Here is a 19250-nt window from a genome sequence, read left to right as displayed (position 1 = left end):
TCATGTCTTCAATTCTCTTGCCCCACTGTGCTTCTGGCAAGTAAGCCTGGTAAAAGCCCTTCACCCTGAATGAACCCAGTAACTTGCCTTTTCTGTGCCTGGGTTTCATGTATGTGGCACCCCTGGATAAACATGATAGAACCAAGCAGAGCGGCACTATTATAAATTCATGGTCACCAGTCTCAACGGGCCCTCAACTCTTCCTGGAGATCCCTCTGTTTCCCTTGGCAGCACTCTCTTCTGGTCTCTACAATTATCATTCCAAACTGTCTACTTCCTTCAAGCCTCTTCCTTCTCTCCAATATTTTTCTGTACTATCAGAAGACAGCAGAAAATTCTGCTTTCTACTTTATGCAAACTACACCAAATCATACAAAAAGGCATCAGTTGGGAAATCCCCCAACCTCCTGACATCAAACCTACTAGCCTATCTGCATTTGGACTCATCCTTCCCTTCTTTCTTCTATTCAGTGGAAGAGGGATCCTACATCTTATCCAGATCCAGTCTCACCACTTATGCTCTGAACACCACCCTCTTCCACCTCCGTTGGTTATCCCCTTTTTCTAGCATATTAGCTCTGTTTCTAATGGCCTGTTTCTACCATAATTAAAATATACTCATTATATTTAAGTCTCTCCTGTCCTGAGAAACAAAAAGCCCCTTCAGCCATTGCCTTCTACCTGCCCTTTTCTATTAAAACTTGAAATAGTTCTTGAAATAGTTCTCTACACTTGCCATCCCCAGTTCCTCACTTCCATTTCTCATGCCACTGCTATCTGGCTTTTCCCATAATTCTCTAGAAGGTCACCATGGACCTCCATGTCCCTAAATCCATTGGATACTTTTTGATCCTTTTCTTGTTGACCCTTGGTAGCATTTGTCTCCAACTCTTGAAATACCCACTATGGTGGGGGCATCCTTCAGGTTTTCTTCCTACTTCTCTGGCCACTCCTCATTACACTTTTAGGTTCCTATTCCTTTATTAATGCATTAAAAGGTTAGCATTCTACAAGGCATCTTATCTTCATACACTATGATCCTTCCTGGATAATCTCCTCCACTCCTTTGGTTTCAAGTAGAAATCTGTATTTCCAGTTCAGAACTATCTCCTTATCTAGATGTCTACACCCTCCTGTATTTTTTCAACTCCTTCTAAATGTCTCATAGGCACTCAGCATGTCTATGACAGATTTTGCCACCACTCCCCTACTAAATTTGCTCCTTCTCTTATGTCCTTTATGTTCATCTACCCAGTTATTTAAGAGTATTAACAGTACCCAGAGTATAAAGCCTACCCTTCTGCTTTTTTTCAATGACTTCCTATCTACCCAGTTATGCAAACTACTGCTTGGGAAAAATTTTAACTCTTTCTTCTCCCTTCCTTTCTTCCTCCACCTAGTTACATGTCTAGTTCTATAGATTCTCCTCCCTAACATCTCTCCAGTCCATTCACTTCTTCCCATTTCCATTGCCCACCTTCCTAGACCAGGCCACCAGTATTTCCTTCCTGGACTACAGTACCTAACTGGGCTCTGGGCACCCAGTCTTTTTCTTCTCACATTGTAGCAATAACACTCAGATAAAATGCAAATTTGATTATGTATCTCTTTCCAAAAACCTTCCATGTACTTTAGATAAAGTTTAAAATATTGAGGGCTTCCCTGGTGGTGCAGTGGTTAAGAATCCGCCTGCCAGTGCAGGGGACAAGGGTTTGAGCCCCAGTCCGGGAAGATCCCACATGCCGTGGAGCAACTAAGCCTGTGCACCACAACTACTGAGCCTGCGTGCCGCAGCTACTGAAGCCCGCGTGCCTAGAGCCCATGATCTGCAACAAGAGAAGACACCACAATGAGAGGTCCGTGCACTGCAATGAAGAGTAGCCCCCACTCGCTGCAACTAGAGAAAGCCTGCGCACAGCAACGAAGACCCAATGCAGCCAAAAATAAATATAAATAAAAATAAATACATCTAAAAAATATTGAACGTGGCTCACAAGAATATGCATTATCTAACTCTGGCCTTAACATATGATAGTCTCTTCCTTGTACTCTATGCTCCAACCCTACTAAATATTTTTCAATTTTCTGCTTACTGTATACTCTCAAAAATCACCAAACTAGCTTTCCTCATTGCAGCCCCACTCCCTGATACCCGTGCCTAATTTACTTTCCTCCTCCCTACTTATTTCCTCTCTGATAGGTAACATTCATCTTTCAGGACCCTGATTAAAAAATCACTTCTTCTGGGAAGTCTTTGCCTAAGAAAGGTCCCCTGCCACTGCCCCTGCTCCTACAGAACCCAGCCCTGCCACTGCCACAAATGCAACGTTCTCAAAAATACTCTTCTGAATGAATAAAGGAGCAAAGGAAATAGGTTTTCAGGCAGATGGGAGATGACAATTGTGTTAAGGCATCAAAGAGGTCAAATAAGACAAGGACTGGACAGCTTCTGTAAAGTCATTGGTGACTGCGGTGAGGGCCATTTCTGAAAGGAGGCAGAAGTAGAAACCAGATTGAGTGGAAGGAGGACCTGGAGATAGAAGAGCAGTCTACCCTTTGGAGAAACTTGCTGAGAGGAAAGGAGGCAGGTACAATAGCCTGCTGCAGTAAAAGCCCCTTTGGTGGTTTTCTGGATGCCAGTCGACATTTCCAGTCCGTCCCCTCCACTGCTGACAAGGTGGGTTTCCTAAAATGCAAGCTCATTAAGATACCCTCCTGCTTAAACATTTTAAATGATTCCTCGTTGCTTTCAGCATACAGTTCAAACACCTTTGCTTGGTGTTCTTGAAGTGCAAGGATCTGGCTTCTGCTCCCATTCTTGCCCCAGGTCCAGTCACTTCCTCCATATTCAGAGGCCATGACACTTCTAGCCTCTGTGCCTTTTTCTGGAATGTCCTCCCTATTCCAAACCTTCACAAATCAGCTCTTGTAACACCCCCCAGAGCCCTGTGCACATACCCCCCATTGCATTAATCACACTGTTATCAAAAGTGCTTGTTTACATGCTTCTGTATCCCAGGAGACTGAAAGCTCCTCGAAGGCAGGGATGTGTCTTTCCCCTCACTGTATCCCCTGTGTCCAGCAGTGCTTTGTACACAGTCACTGCCCAACATACATTTTTGAATGAAAGCATAATAAAGCCTGGGTTGTCCATATAGAGGCTGGAGTTGTTAGAACATAAGCCAGTTAAGAAGATCACTGGCAAGCGGTCATAGGAGGAGAGTAGCTGTTAGTGTTTTGAGAGATCTGCGGGCGGACGCGGGTATCACTCACCAGCGAGTACGAATTTGGCCATGGTGAAGCCGGGACCCGCGCGGCTCCACCGTTTCCAGGCAACCACGCCGCTCAGGACTTGGCGCAGGCGCACTCTGAAGCTGAGCGCGGACTCTGGCGCCCAGCTGGAGAGGTAGCGTGTTGGGGTACACAGTTATACACTGTCATTAAAAGCTCTGTGGTCTCCCCCGTTCCTTGCAGCTAAGAAAAACTAGTCAGTTTTTCGGTAGCCTTTCTTCACTCCAAGTAAACGATTTCCAACCTCCCGCGAACATAACACTTTTTGACCTATGAGGGATCCGTAAAATCTCGCGATTCGCTCAGTTCGCGCGGAAGCTGTTATGGCCGCGCCTCTGAATAACCGTGGCGCTCGGAACTAAGGTGAGTGGAGGATGAAGGTGAGTGGAGGATGAGCATAGGCGCAACAGGTGGTCGTACTACGCCTTAGACTTATTGCCTTTCAGAGAAAGGTCTCAGGAGTTGCCCGGGAAGTAAGTTTAGGGAGGTGGGTTAATACTAAGAGGTCCAGCTCCGGAAGGACGGACCCCTGACACCGGTTCTGAGAGCTGGTGAGACTGGTTGTTATTTCCAGACAAGCACAGGCCACGTGCAAGCATCACTTTAGTTTGCTGCTTCTTCTGAGCCGTTCTACTTGTCCAAGTCCTTATTCTTAACAGTTCGTGTTTACCTGTAGTTGTTAAATCCTTGTGTTAAAAAGTATCCATCAAGGTTAAACCCTTATTTTTCATTGACGACATCTTCAAGGCAGTGGTAACATAAAATGCCTTACTGCAAAGAAAGCTGTGTAGGAAAACTTTTCCATCAGAAATCCACTTCCTTTTTTATTTTTTTAAAACCTTATTTGTACAACGATTACTTCCAAAGTAACCTTGCACCTTTAAGACTGTGTATATACACATTGTGTTAGAAATGGAGAAAGCCCATATTGCTAACATGGTTTTACCTTTTTAACGGAAATCTTAATGTCTCCCTAGGTTCTCACTTTAGTCTCTGTTAAATGCATTTGATATTTTTAAGTAGAAGTTTTACTCTAATTTTTCTTTTATAACCCCTTCCCCTACAGGAAAGCGACGGCATGTGTTTTCTTTCATATTTAGAAGCGACGTGTGTGGGTGACCTTGACAACTTTAAAGCCATTTGAAAGTGTTTCAGTGGCTAGGAAAATGAATAACAGAGCAGGTTCCCTTTTATGGAACCTCAGACAATTCAGTACTTTAGTTCCAACAGGCAGAACTGTGAGGCTGTATCCTTCGGGATTTTGCAGACCAAAAATTGTTTATTCAAACTGGAACCCAAGAAAGCTCTTAAGTAACTTTGATAATAAAATGAAGTCATCTATTAGATATCTCTTTCAGGATGCCTTAATTTTTAAATCAGGAGGTGATGGCTTTCAAACAAAGGGCATAAGCACGGCAACAGTCCTTACAGTTGACAGACTACTTTGTCCTAGAAGGCTGTCCTTTAACTCAAAACACTTTGTCTCTGATAATGGATTGAAGAAAAACTTTCATCATGAGCCTTCCAATGAAGATGTTCTCACCAAGAGAACAAAACCAACCCCGATCAACTATAGAAAACTGTCTCAGGAGTGTAATTCCCTGAGTGATGTGTTAGATATATTTTCAAAAGCACCTACATTTCCTAGTAGTAACTATTTCTCAGCCATGTGGACAATTGCCAAACGGATGTCTGATGACCAGAAGCGCTTTGAAAAACAATTGATGTTTAACCACCCTGTGTTTAGCCAGCTGTGTGAACAAATTATGAGAGAAGCCAAGATCATGCACTACGACAACCTGCTGTTTAGTCTTCATGCTGTGGTGAAGCTCGGGGTCCCTCAGAATACGCTACTCGTACAGACTTTGCTGAGGGTGGTCCAGGTAAAATCAAAAGGAGCCTTAAATATACTTTTACTTGGTTTAGTATATCTTGAAAGAATGATGGGACGTAGACATGTAGCCTCCTTGAAAGAAACTTATCTTTGGAATGGTAGTTTATATTTGTTTCTGCATAGATATTATATGATTTAGAGACCTTAAGTTAGCCAGATCTTTGCTGTAGAAATTTATAAAAGCTTGCCCCATTTTTCTTCTCTGGAGTTGAGTAATAGTGAATAAGCTAAAATGGGAAGAGGTACAAAATATACAAGGAAAGGTTGGGTAGTTGAAAGAAGGAGAGAAGGGAAGGGAATTAGTATTTATTGACTACCTATACCTTTTTCTTGTGTTGTCTTATTTAATCTTCACAATAGCCCTGTAAGGTTGATGTTACCTCAGTTTAGCAGATGAGGAAAGAGATTTAGTGATGTTAACTTGGCTAAAGTCACACAGCTACTGGATTGATTTATTCATACAGCAAGCATCTATTGGGTGTCAACTATGTATCACTTACTAGACTTGTCACTAGGGATGTAAAGATATAGAAGACATGATCCCTGCCCTTATAACCTAGAGGGGACAACAGATATTTTGTAGGTAATCACAAAAATAACCAATGTTCATCTGATGAGTCATACATTTGCTATGTTGTAGGCATGGTGCTGAGCATAGGGAATACAGTTACAAAATAATGGCCACATAGAGCTTTCAGTGCAATGAAAGAAAAATATAGAGAGTGTATTACAAGGGCTTCAAACCTAGTCAGGAGTACGCCTTCATGATGGGAAGGGGTGATGGGGGAGGAGGATACAGGATTACTGTTTGAAGCAGTGATAGGTACAAAGTTTGAAAAGAGGATTGTCTCCTGTAATTCTCAGTGTAGTTTTTAAAAGTAGGTATTGTTACTTTCATCTTACCGATTAGGAAACTTAGGCTTAGAGAGGTTAAATAACTTGCCCAAGGTCACATACCTGTTAGTGTCACTATCTGTAGGTACTTGATAAATATTTGCTGCGTGAATGAACAAACACCTCGACATAGTAGAGCTAAAATTCAAGCCCAGTAGGAGATGATGTCTAAGTTGAGTCCAAGAAATGGCCAGCACTTAGAAGATGGGTAGCGAAGGGGACGGTGTTTCAAGCAGAGAAGAGTATATGTTCAAATCCTGGAGAATAGTTTGCGGAGCTGAAAGTAGTTCATTGTGGCTGGAAGTACAGAATACTGGGGTTGTGAGTTTGAGGGAATGGAGAGGAAATTGTGTCTGTGGTTGTCAAGGAGGAGGGGTTGGGTGTCATGGCAAGGCATGAGGTTGGGGGAAAAGGGGATGAATCATGAAGAGCCTTTTCTGCCTGGCTAAGGAGTTTGGATTTATCCTGTAGGCAATGGGGATCCAGTGAAATATTTTAAGCAGAGGTCATCGACATGCTCCAATTTGTATTTAGATTACTGTGGGAGTGGGAAATGGAATGGAGGAAGGAGCCATTTTTAGTTTCAAACAACGGAGTCAGTGTCCTGTTTGATGTCACTGAAATGATGCCAGATTGGCTGAGGAAAAGATGAGTTCATTAAAGTAATCATTTACATTTTAAGAATGGACTCTTCAGACTTCTGAACTCAATGATCATAATTAAATAATTTTTTTGAAGACAGGAGTTTCCTGAGGATGATCTGACATATGTCCTGTCCTACTATAGAATTCAAGAATTGGATTCATAGGTATATGAGAGTTTTTAACTTTAACTTTTTACATTACTGTGATTTCCATGTTCTCGCCCAGGAACTAATTTGTGTGTTGTGTGTGAGTGTTTAAACCGCAGAATATCCGTGTTTTTTGGTAGACTGTGCTCCCTATATAGTTATTTAAAAGTGATTACAGTAAGTCACTCTACCTGGTCAGTGATGCTCTAAATGAATTTTGGACACGTATTGACATCAGCATAGTATCTGCATTGGTGAGGAATGAACAGTGGATATTTGGGGTCAGGTTATCTGTACATATAATTGTATCTCACTAACATGTTGGAATGTTGCGAAGACATTTTAGCTAGGGATGAAATATGTCATCAGTGAAGTTTGCCCTTCAAACACATAGCCAAGTGGTCTTTTCTTTCACAGTAGGTATTGATGGAATGCTGTAAACTGTTCATAGAAACCCTCTCATGGGAATGAGACCTTTTTTCCTTCCAGCAGTATCCGTTTCTTATCATTATCTGGTTCTGACTTGAGACTCTGTGACTAGTTAGTCATGTATTGTGATTTTAGCAAAAGAGCTTACATCTTTCAGATGTGATCACAAGTGCTCTTGTGAGGTGTGTAAGCTAGTTGTGGTTACATTGTAGAGCACTAGGTAAGCTGTGCTGTTACTATTTGCTTTCTAAATTAGGCCATTTCTAGAACCTAAATTAGTACCCTAATTCAGAGGATTTGAAAGAAGGATCCATGGAGCCTGGGCTCCTCTTGAGATCCAGGTAGCGGTGGTAAAATGTGACAGCAGGTGTGAATCGGAAGGTTCACAACTGAGGTTGCAGTTTGATACCCAGGAAAGGACATAGGGAAATTGTAAGCACAGCTGTGTAAGATTCTTTAGGGGTAGGAAAATTGTCCTGTAGCTCTAATATTACTGCACTTGTCATCATGATGGCTTTGGGTCTCAAGAAGAGGTAAAAATAATGTTTGATGAAAGTTATTTCAGAAGGGGAGGGAGGTAATCAATGTCAAATCATTTTCAGTGATAATGGAGAACGTAAAAAAACGGTTGATACATAAAAGAATGTGTCAATTATTTGGAAAATTCACTTACATATGACGTCTTGTTTTCCAAAGATGCTGTTTATTGTGGACTGACTCTGTGAGTTATTGGTTTGATACTTAATCCTTTAGTTGAAAGCATCAGTTCAGTGGTTTTGCTTGGGTGAGATAGTCTACTATGAGCCCATCACCTGTGGTATTTTTGTAATTATATTTCAATAGGAACGTATCAATGAGTGTGATGAGAAATGTCTTTCAGTTTTGTCAACTATCTTAGAGGCAATGGAGCCATGCAAGAACGTGGATGTTCTTCGAGCAGGATTGCGGTGAGAACTCTGTTACCCTTTCTTCAGGTGCCTTTCTCTGTTTCTCTTAAATCAAAAACGAAGATGAAAGTTGAGCTCCCTTTTTTGGAGTGGGGGCATGGAAGGCTTTGTTAGTAGTTATGGTCTTTAATACCTTATTAAACTTAAAATAGTGAATCTGGATCAGGTAAAGCTGGAAATAATGCTTCTTTCAGGGTCCACCGTAAAATAAAAGGCGTGGGTAACATTAAAATCTAAAATTATCTTAAAACATAGTACCGATGTGGGCTGGGGGATAACTGATATGTACTCAGTTCATAATGGTTAATTGGGTACTATGTGAAGGTCACATGACACTGGCCCAGCTTGAAAAGGAGGTTAAGTTTTACAACTTATAAAATTGAGGCACCTAATATAATGTCATAGGATGATGAGAATAATTTTTAATTCCCTTTTTCATTGACTATGCATTGGGATGTCTTAATATAATCTCCTGATATTTGTTCATGCATAAAGATAGCAAAATAATGTGAGAGAAAAAAATACTAGGCTGGTCCTGGAGCTTTCACTATTTTCACTCTCTTGGGCAGGTAGATCATTTCTTTGGGCTTCATATTCCTTGCCTAGGAGTAGAAGCTGGACCAAATGACTTTTACGATTTCTCTCCTGGTTTTAAGATCCTAGGACTGTGGTATTTATTGTGTTTGATGACAGGATGCTAGTTGATCAGCAAGTTTGGAAAATAGAACGTGTCTTCACATTACAAACTGTAATGAAATGTATTGGAAAAGATGCACCGATTGGTCTTAAAAGGAAATTGGAGGTAAAGAAATACCTTCTGAATTTTCTCTGTTGGGTAAAATTTGAAAAAAATATTTCTTGTGATTTGCTATCACCTCCTAAAGTCAGTTTATTAGGAGGACATTATGCTTTTGTATGTAACTTTGCTAAAGTGAAATAATAGAAATAGATTTATTTTTATCTGTATATATATTTACATATATTTATCTATATATCTGTTTGTCCGAGTCATTTTGCTCAAACTTTATCCTTTTTTATTTAAATATAGGAGTTTAATTTATTTTGCCACAAATGTAAATTAAATTTAAGTTTACTTTTGTTTAGATGAAGGCCTTGAAAGAATTAGACCGGTTTTCTGTTTTGAATAGCCAGCACATGTTTGCAGTACTGGCCGCCATGAATCACCGCTCCATTATCCTTTTGAATGAGTGCAGTAAGATAGTCACAAGTAAGGGGAATTTTTCTTACATGATTTGTAGCATCCAATCTGTTCTGGACTATATTTGTTTTGTTTGTTTTAACAACTTTGCTGTTACATGAAAAATATCTGATGATATGGTTAGATCTAAATTTTATTTTTGCCTATAGTGGTTTTTTTTTTTTAAACAAAATATAGCGCTATTTTTTCTAAAGAAACAAAAGTACTGTGTATACAGTATCTTGGATCTTACAGTCAAAACCATCTGGTAATTCTTGTTTCTCTAACTCATTCTTAAAGGTAATATCCATGGGTGTCCTTTTAAAATATTGATCAGCATATTGCAGTCTTGCAGAGACCTCCAGTACTTTAATATGGATCTTTTTAAGGGAATAGCAGATTATGTGGCTACAACTTTTGACATCTGGAAGTTGAAAAAAGTAAGTATGTTAACAGTTTAGAGTAAGCCTCAGAAACTTTCAAGAAACGTATTAATTTATTTAGCATTCGAAATAATTTCTCTATCATTTTAAAGTGGTTTAGATTCCAAAATATTCCAATGCTAAATCGACTTGAAAAATTAGCTCCTTATAATTTTTGTCTGGGGGTTACCTATTAATATATTATTCAATGTCTGGACCATCTTTATCCAAAACAAAAATTATATTGTCCAAAGTTTGTTTTTCTATTTGTTTTTCAAAAGGTTGTGTGGTACTTTGGTTGGATACTAAGGATTATTTCTGTCTTTCTACTTTTCCTTTATTAGATTTAGAATAATGGAGATAGGTGATGTGAGAGGCTTACGCTTTTTGAAGAATAAACTGTCATTACTTAATGATCATGTCTGTTTTCTATTTATGGAAAGTTTGCTTGTTTCTTCCAGAGTAAGAGCCTTTAAATTCAGGGCGTGTGTTAATAATTAAACATCTAAATGAAGCAGCTGGTAAAAACAACTTTTTGTAGTTAAGTAGTGGTAACCATGTTAGGTCACTGGTTTAGTTCACTTTGGAGGGTGAGGTTGAGTTTAGTATGGAAATTGTTTTGGAAAGAGAAGTACTTATTGTGAGAAAGACTAAGAGGAAAATGAGAGGTGAACTGGAACATTTAATCATCGTATTTCAGCTCTGTTCTCAGTTATAGAAATTAGTATTGAACATAGAAATTTTTGAGTTATCTTTTAGAATCTAGGAAGTGACTAGGTTTGGAAGGAGAGCAGTTCAAAATTGGTTTGGTCATTTTGAAAAACTTCAGAAGAGGTGTATTTACAGATAATTTTCAGAGCTGTTGTATGAAAAGCGTATAGGAAAAGATTTATTTTAAATGAGCTGGAAATATGGAAACCATTGTGTGCTCTGGTTCTCAGCTTATAAAAAGAGGTTGCTTGTTAACTCGATACTCTGATTCAAGAATAACTGGAACAGATTTTGTAAGGAAAAGATAATTGTTCCTTTTAAGGGAATATTTGGTCAGTCAGGACAACTCTATTGTGGCTTAAATTTTTTGAGATCTAAAAGATTGCTAATAGCATACTGTAGTTCTTAAGAAGTTTTCCCTCAATTCTTTTTTTTAGGTTCTTTTTCTCCTCATCTTATTTGAAAACTTTGGCTTTCGCCCTGTTAGTTTGATGGACTTGTTTATGAAGAAAGCAGCAGATGAACCTGGCTTCCTAAACGTGAAAAGCCTTGTCTCTATTCTTCATGTGTATTCTTCTCTCAATCACTTCGACAAATGCTGGACTCACGAGTATGTACTTGTTCTTTTTTATTGCCACATATCGTATTTATAGAAAAGATTATGAAGCTCAATGAATTCTTACATGCGAACCCATCCATGGCCTTCATCCATGTCCAGAAATAAAACATAATATTCCTTATTTATGAAGTTAAACAGAATTTTATTTTATCTTTGCTAAGGATATGTGCTTTGCTTTTGCCAGTTTCTTTGTTCTTTGCAATATATTTGGTAATTCAGCATAGGAGTTTTCATTTCAAACTCTCCCCCAGCTTATTCCCTCAGCTCCTGAGTTTATAGTTTAGTTTTGACCCTAACTCTTCATTTGGTCCCAAACTACTGCTTTCTGTTCTTTTCATTTTAACCACGACCGTGCATTTCTTCTATTAAACACAGCAATTCCTCAAACATGCTGTGCTCTTTCATCTTCTTTCCACCCAGAACATCTTTCCTTCCTCTCTAGGTCAGTTCTAAGTTTCATTAAAAACCAGAAACACATATAACATGTCATTTGTCATTTGTTAGAAGAGTGATTAAAAGCGCAGACCCTGGAGACACCTTGCTTAGGTTTGAATCCTAGCTCTGTGATTCATTAGCTACTTAACTTTGCAAGTTACTTATCTGTGCCTCAGTTTCTTCATCTGTTCAAATGGGGATGAGAAATAGTTATTTCTAATCGTATTGGGTTGTTATGAGGATTGAATGAGTTAACCTGTGTCAGTTCTTAAGGCAATGCCAGACACAGTAATGGTTAGATTAAAAAAAAACTAGAATGTCAGTCACAGAGGCCTTGGAGGAATAAACAAGGGCAGTTCTGTGGGTCTCAGTGGCAAGGTTCACTGGCCATCTCTTTGCCATCGAGTAGGTTGACTCCAACAGCTTTTTGTCCCTGTGGTTTTCCCTCAAGATTCAGATTTCCAAAAGAGAAAAACTGATCGAACGAGTTTGGGTCACATGCCCACTGCAAGAAGTGCTGGGCCAAGAAAAGCAGCTGCCCACTGTGCCCTCCATTGTTGTGAAAGCCTCAGTTCGTACTGCATGTCACGTGCCTTCCCTTAATTGTCTCCTTCACAGCCCCTGTGCTTGTCATGTCTTATATAACTCTTTGGTGGAGCCTTGACACATAGCTGCAATTATTTGTCAATAAGCCTGTCTCTGCTCCATAATTGAAAAGCGCCCTAGAGCTTTTTAAACCACTTTATCGACGTATGAATAACAACATGTAAAATGCTGTGCATATTCAATGTATACAACTTGGTGAGTTTTTAGCTCATTATCCTTGATTCTTCCTTTTCCATTAACATTCTCCTCCTCCTCATCTAAGTTTATTTCTTCTTTTAGTCAGAAAACTTGTACCAAGCACTCAGGTACTTAAGACAAAAATGAATGAGACATAATCCTTTCTGCAGTTAAATACAGCATGAACCTTGAAGTGATAGAGTTTTATACAGTGTATATAGGACTAGAGGAGGGATGTACCAGGATGCTAGCCTGGCGAAGTGGAGGGTCAGGGTGGGTGCCAAGCATCCTGCCTGGAGGAGTTGGTACCTGAGCAGATCTTGAAAGATGGAGAGAGAGCAGTTAACGATGGAAAGACCATTCTGAGTAGAAGGGACTCCGTCTTCAAGTCAGGAAGGAGAGAAACAGCAGAGTACATGCAGGGAACTACGCACATTTGGTGTCGCTGAAGCATGAGGTAACAGCATAAGAACTGGGATGCGAGGAGACCGGGGAGGTGATTACCGCTGGGCTCCACGTCAGTCCTCTGCGGCCCCGCCGTTTCTTGCTGCATACTCCAAACTCCATCGGTTCTCCCTTTCGTAAGCGTTGCCTCACTGTTGTCTCTAGGACCTGCTAGCAGTCCTGCTTAGCCTGTCACAGCCTTCCTCACTCGTCCATCTGCTCCCCACGGGACCTCCCAGTTCATCTCAGACATTTCCCTTTATGGCTCATTGGCTCATTGGTACTAAGGGCTTACTTCAGGGCATACTTGCCCTGCTGGGAGCATCCCTGCGTGTGCCCCAGCCTCGCTAGTTATTACGGCGTGACTAGCATGTACTTTCAGGGGTTAGTTTCAAGTGGTCTTCCCTTTTGCCATCTTTTCCACTTAACTGAAATTCTCCTTATCCCCAAAGCTACCCTATCTACTTTCTTTCCTGTACACTATCATAGTACTTTGCAAGTATCAATTCTTCCTTTTGTCTTATATAATGATATATAGCTTATGCCCTAAGAGTCAAATTGACCTGGGTTCAAAGCGTATCTGTGCCATTTATTAGCAGTGCCACCCTGCACACGTGACCTTACCTAATTTTGATCTTTCCTCTCTTCCTCTGTGCTTAGCTGCTTTGTTATACTGCGTAACATTAGCTCGAGTGGTAGGATTAGGCTAGCAGTTCTTTTAACTCAGAGTATTAATAGCTAGAGAATTTTAATTGATCATAAAACTGCAGTGGAGTTCCAGGTCTTAAAGACTTACTCATGATAAAAAATCTAGCACAATGGTTAAAAGCCTCTGGACCCTGACAACTTGGATTCCAGTGCTGTCTCTGCTACTTCCTGGCTGTGTGTTCTTGGACAAGTTAGTTGACCCTGCTTAGCCTGTTTACTCATCTTTATTATGAAGAAAATAATGATACCTATCCCATAGAGTTTGAATAGGAATTAAATGAGTTAAAGCTTATAAACATTTGCCCTGTGTAAGACATATAGCAGTAGCTAACATTTATTGAGTGTATGTATTTATTATGAGATAGTCACCGACCTGAAAGATGTGTGAAGACTTATTGCAAGCCTGATTGTTTTATCCCCTTAAAGCTGTCAGTTCTGTGACACCTCACTAGCTCTACCATGACCTTGTCTACTCTTCATATATGAAAGCTGGCTTCCCTTTCTGCCCCTGTAGGTTTCTAGAAGTTATGGCTAGTGCTCTGACTGGTAGTCTTCACCACATCTCTTCTGAAAACCTGTTGAATGCTGTGTATTCGTTTTGCTTGATGAACCATTTTCCCCTGGCCCCTATTAATCAGCTTCTTCAAAAAGACATCATCCATGATCTGCTGACGTCAGGTAGGATGTCAGTGCACAGTGGTGACTAAAATAAAGCAGTACCACCAGGCTACCAGGTGATTCTGATTGGGGTCTCAGTTGCAGCAGTGTTAGTTAAAACGTGTGGAGCGGGTGCCCCTGATGAAAGGACCAATGGTGGTGAAGTCAAAGGGCCATGCTTCAAGCCGGCAAACTGGTGGAGGCTCCTTTAGTGACAGATCCTGCCCACAGACGGCAAGAAGAAGAAACACAGCGTCACTGTTCTTTTTATTTACACTTCATGCACCTGTGCAAAGGCTAAATGTTCAGGTGGTTCTTTATGCCTTGATCAGAGGTGTTTGTACTTCTAATCCTTATGTGTCACGTTTGAAGCCAAGTTAAGTCAACTTCTGCAGCTATAAACGCTTTGTCACTCATGGCCTGTAATGAGGGCACAGCCGTTAGATCCAGAAACCAAATAGTTACCAAAGTAGTGAATTTATTTACTCTTGGAACCAAATTAATTGTTGTCTTTCAGTCTTTACTATTAAATAAGGAAAAGCAATATCAGGCTAGATGTGTAAAATTTGATGATGTATCTGGGAATAGAGTATTTTAAATCCTTTTAAAAACAACAGTATGAAATTCCAAAGTTGAAGTGTGGAGAAGGAGCATCATGTGCTGATTTTTCAAGCAGTCTAACATGGAGGAAACAGCCGTGAACCCAGGAGACCTGGAATCTAGTCCCAACTTTGCCTTTAGTTAATCAGGAGGCATTTTAACATTCCTGAGCAATTTCCCATCTGTTCAGTGAAGAGTTGAGGCTAAAGCACCTTGAAAGATATTTTAAAGTTTAAAACATTATCAGGGCACTGACCTACGCACTGTGGGACCTAGGGAGACACAGAGAGATTCCTCCTGATAAGAAGCAAATAATCAGAATTATAGGTGCATTAATACACCTATAATTAATGTACCTATAGGTGCATTAATACACTTTCTCTCTCTTTTTTTTTTTTTTAGGTGATGTGGAGAGGAATGTTCACAAGCTTCATGTTTTGGCTGCCTGTCTAAAACTTGATGATGTTCCTTGTCACAAGGACACATACTTAGTGCTGCCACAGCTGCCCTCCATGCCATTGCATCCACATGCAAAGGTTGCCGAGGTGCTGAGTAGCCTTCTGGGAGAAGGACGCTTCTCAAAAAGTGTATGGTTGCCACATAATTATTATATTGGTATGGGACTTTATATGATTTTCCTCTATTTTACTTTTTTCTGACAAAAGATGAGGAGTTTACTGCAGCAGTCTAGTGTGGTGCAGCATTGGCTCTGGAGCTGGACTGCTGGGTGTGGATTTTCACTCTACTGCTTACTAGTGCTATGTGTTAGGCACTCACCAGCCTCTTTCCTTATCTGTAAAATGGCAATAATAATAGTACCCACCTCATAGGGTTCCTGTGACCAGCAAATGAGATTATACATATAAAATCCAGACTAGTATTTGGCACATGGTAAATAAGCTCAGTATAGCTTACCTGCTGCCATTATAATTATTGGTAGTGGTAGTATACTTTTTCAAACAAAAAATCACTTTGCGCAATGTTTGAAAAATTAGTATCAATTTTTTTCTTTCAGATTTTGAAATCAGAATGGATGCTAACAGGAGCCAGGTGCTTCCATTTTCTGACGTGGATATGGTAACTTCTGCTACAGATATTCAAAGGTTGTTTACACATACGCATTTGCTGAGCTTTCTAAATTTAAATCTTAATTCTCAAAGACTTCATATTAAATAGCAGTAACAATACAAAGACCTTATATTTGTATAGAGCTTGTAATGTACCAAGGGACTTCTCATCCATTAATCTACCCCTTAGGTATAAATGTGGGACACTGGTTGAAGACAGTGGATTGGAGTTGTCCATTTAATGAAACAGGCAATTTTTAAAAATCAGGTTTTAAAGCTAAACAGTTCAATAAAACAATGCTAATATAATTGAAACAGTGCAGTGTAAATTTTTGACAAGATAATGCAGTAGTGATCATAAAGAATGAAGGCTTCTACTAAAATCAAATACCCCAAAAATACTTTTCTCTACCACCAAACCTTTCTAAAGGTAGAGAAGCGTTAGCTTTTTAATTAAGCTGTATTGTATATGGATCAAACCCTATTGAAGTTAATTAGAGGTAGTTTCCTTGACTCACACAGTACAGAGGGTGTTTCTGGGAGAAATTGATGCTACTCCCTGAGAGAATATTCTGCTTTGTAAGCATCTGGATCAGGTCGTATTGCACACACCCTGTGTTCAGTCATTCTTTGTGGAAAGGCTCTGCTAGGGCCTGTGGGGCACACAAAGATGAGTCAGATGTGGATCCTGACCCCAAGCGACCTACATCCCCTACTGCTTTGTAGCACATGCACATAAGTATGGTAGAGAGAGGTACAGAAAAAGGCTGTAGGGGTTCAAACTCTTATCTACTCGTCCCTCTCCACATACACAGCTCTGTAACTTTTGCGCCTTTCTAAATCCATCTAGCTTGTTCCTTGGCCATCTTTTTCAGCCACTATCTTCCTTCTACATATTACCCATCTTCCCTCAAAAAGAGGCTTTCTCTCTGACCAAGTTGAAAGATCATTTTTCTTTTTCAGGTATTCATCTGTTCTGGCATAATAATATAATGTAGTAGCTCTCAGCCTAAAGTACCGAGAAAAAATGAGGAATCAGTGTTCCTTTAAAGATATGAAATTTCTCTTACTTTATCTCAGATAACAGCCAGAGTATGACAGAAGACAGTAAGGATACAAATGTCTTTGTCTCCCCCAATGAACTTAATCTTTCCAAAAGGCCATGAACAATGAAAAACAAATTACACCTTCCACATTTTTGTTACACGTATACATTTTATCTTTTCAGCAGTCTTGCCTATCTCTTAGTGTTTTCTTTTTTTATATTTGGTCTCCCCATTCTGGTTTTTAAATGTGTCTGTCTCTGGGAGACAATATGTACAAGCAGAGCATTTTCCATTTGGTATTATCTACATCAATGCTTCTAGTAGCATAAATAAGTATGTTTAGATCAGAGATTAGCTCTGCACAGGAAAGCCCTAAAATGGGTGCTTTCATATCTGAAAATTTTCCTCATCGAGAATGTAGCCATTCTTAAAGATGGTTAAGGGATGCTGTTTGTATAAAGCATTTCTATAAGCTTGTGGTTCCTAAAATAGTCTTCATATACTGGAATATCTACATAGTGTAGGTAATGAGGAAGTGAAGTACTAACACAGGAGGGAATGGTGAGGAGTGTGGTAAGTGGAGAGCTCAGCTTTGAACTCTCCAGAGAACAAGGATGCGGCAAGATTGTGCGTGGTCATCTCGTTAGTAACTAGTCTCACGTTTTGTGTTTTTGTTTTCAGAGTAGCTGTACTCTGTGTTCCTAGATCTATGTACTGTTTGGATTCAACCCACCCCAGAGGATTCCTTGCTATGAAAATGCGGCATTTGAAAGTAATGGGTTTTCATGTGATCGTGGTAAGAAAAAAATGCAAATGAAATAGTCTTCAGTTACTGATGTTCATTCTGCTGGGAATGTTGTGGTTGAAGTTGGTTACTAGGACTAGTGAATTGTCAGCAGTATTGGAATAAGTGTTTCAGTTATTGTTTTCTTTGAAAAAGAACATTTCTGGTACATGATTTGGCTCCTACTCAGCTGATTACTGTTATTTACTTGCGGTTTTATAAGTGCTACATTTAGTCAACTTTAATCATTTTTTGTTAAGTGAAAAATGTAAATGATATGTGTACTTCTTTAATTTAAGACACATGAAACCATATTCAGTTTCTAGGTTATCTTGAACAGGAGAAGAAAAGATGTTAATTAAAGCTTTGTTTTCATGGACCGTTGTGAGGCTGTTAAGGATGTTTGTCGCTAGAAAATGCTGGATGATTGTAAGAGGATGCTTCTTCCTCTTCCTTCCTTATGCTTTGTTTGATCCTGAGCACAACTGTTCTTGAACAGCCTCTCTAGATGTCTCTGTATGGAGCAAGAACCATACGAATAAATGTATATTTATGTTAATGTTAGGATCTACCTAAATGCCACTCATTTGGTCCTGCATATAATGTGAAATGTAAATATTTGAATCTTCGTTATGGTACTTTAGTATCCAAAACTGGATCATGCCCAGATTACCAAGGTTAAGATGGCCCATTTCTTTTAATGGGCTACTCTGTAACACTTTTTTTTTTCGTATTGGCTATTATTTATATTCTAAGGAAGATTATCCCAAGAAAGGAATTTTTGCACCCTTTAGAGGACCTTTAAAGTTTTTTTATAATTTTCACTGTGAGAGCTTTCTCCGACCCTAGCACATAGTCTTACTAAACTTCTAAAATGTGCGTAATTATAAGTGGTTGGCTGATGTTATTTTAACATCCTTGGATCTTGAAACTAGCTTTTATTTTATATGTCGTCATCTTCTTCAAACTGATTATTATTTTCCTCTTTCTTTGGTAAGGTCAATAATTGGGAGATGGAAAAACTAGAGATGAAGGATGCAGTCACATTTTTGAAGACTAAAATCTATTCACCGGAAGCACTTTCTACTGCTGATACAAATTTGCAAAGCACACGTTAAAGTAAAAAGCAACCTTTTAATGTTATTAGACATAAATTTATAAAAATAACTTTAATAAAGACTGCAATTCAGTTGTCGATGGAACTTACCTGACTGCTCACCATAATAAAAAGTGTTATTTCAGTTCACTGCTAAAATTAAAGTTGAGAATGAAAGAAATATTGTTACTGGCACTTTAGAATATGCTGAGAAAATTCCAGAAGGGTCATTTTTGCAGTCATACCTGTTCCTTCCAGTGCCCAGATACTTCATAAATTCACGAGCTGTAGGTTTTACTGTTTCTCATTAGCTTTGATACATTCAAAACTGGTTTCTTAGTTGTGAGGGGTTGCAGGTAAGTTGCTGTGGGCAGTCCTCAGGTTTGGAATCTAAGCTGTTTTAGGACTCAGGAATGGACCACATTCAAGCACTGG

The 19250-nt window shown here is 39.4% G+C and overlaps 1 protein-coding gene across 3 annotated transcripts; it reads left to right on the top strand.

The window, feature by feature from the left end:
• The first annotated feature begins 3394 nt into the window (after window positions 1-3394).
• Window positions 3395-18914, top strand: FASTKD2 (FAST kinase domains 2). Of its 3 annotated transcripts, none has more exons than XM_082631507.1 (12): window positions 3396-3654; window positions 4358-5174; window positions 8142-8245; window positions 8939-9047; window positions 9350-9473; window positions 9744-9883; window positions 11014-11186; window positions 14080-14243; window positions 15225-15437; window positions 15838-15925; window positions 17617-17731; window positions 18718-18914. In XM_082631507.1, the coding sequence occupies exons 2-12, from the start codon at window positions 4458-4460 to the stop codon at window positions 18835-18837; spliced, it is 2067 nt and encodes a 688-aa protein (XP_082487633.1). In that variant the 5' UTR covers window positions 3396-3654; window positions 4358-4457; the 3' UTR covers window positions 18838-18914. The 3 variants fall into 3 exon arrangements, with proteins under 3 accessions (XP_082487635.1, XP_082487633.1, XP_082487634.1); XM_082631508.1 differs by having other exon boundaries at window positions 3396-3671; XM_082631509.1 differs by lacking the exons at window positions 8142-8245; window positions 8939-9047 and having other exon boundaries at window positions 3395-3654.
• The last annotated feature ends 336 nt before the right edge of the window (window positions 18915-19250 follow it).

Source organism: Mesoplodon mirus, assembly GCF_964341445.2.
Source record: "Mesoplodon mirus genome assembly, chromosome: 8".
Classification (NCBI taxonomy): Eukaryota; Metazoa; Chordata; class Mammalia; order Artiodactyla; family Ziphiidae; genus Mesoplodon; species Mesoplodon mirus.
The sequence above is the reverse complement of the archived record's forward strand: the minus strand, read 5'-3'. Positions and strand labels throughout refer to the sequence as shown.

Excerpts from the sequence above, each read along its gene's own strand:
- FASTKD2 (XM_082631507.1), top strand. The coding sequence starts at position 4,458 with ATGAATAACAGAGCAGGTTCCCTTTTATGGAACCTCAGACAATTCAGT. Across the intron at positions 9,048-9,349 it reads GTCTTAAAAGGAAATTGGAG|ATGAAGGCCTTGAAAGAATT; the intron begins GTAAAGAAATAC and ends ACTTTTGTTTAG. Across the intron at positions 14,244-15,224 it reads CCATGATCTGCTGACGTCAG|GTGATGTGGAGAGGAATGTT; the intron begins GTAGGATGTCAG and ends TTTTTTTTTTAG.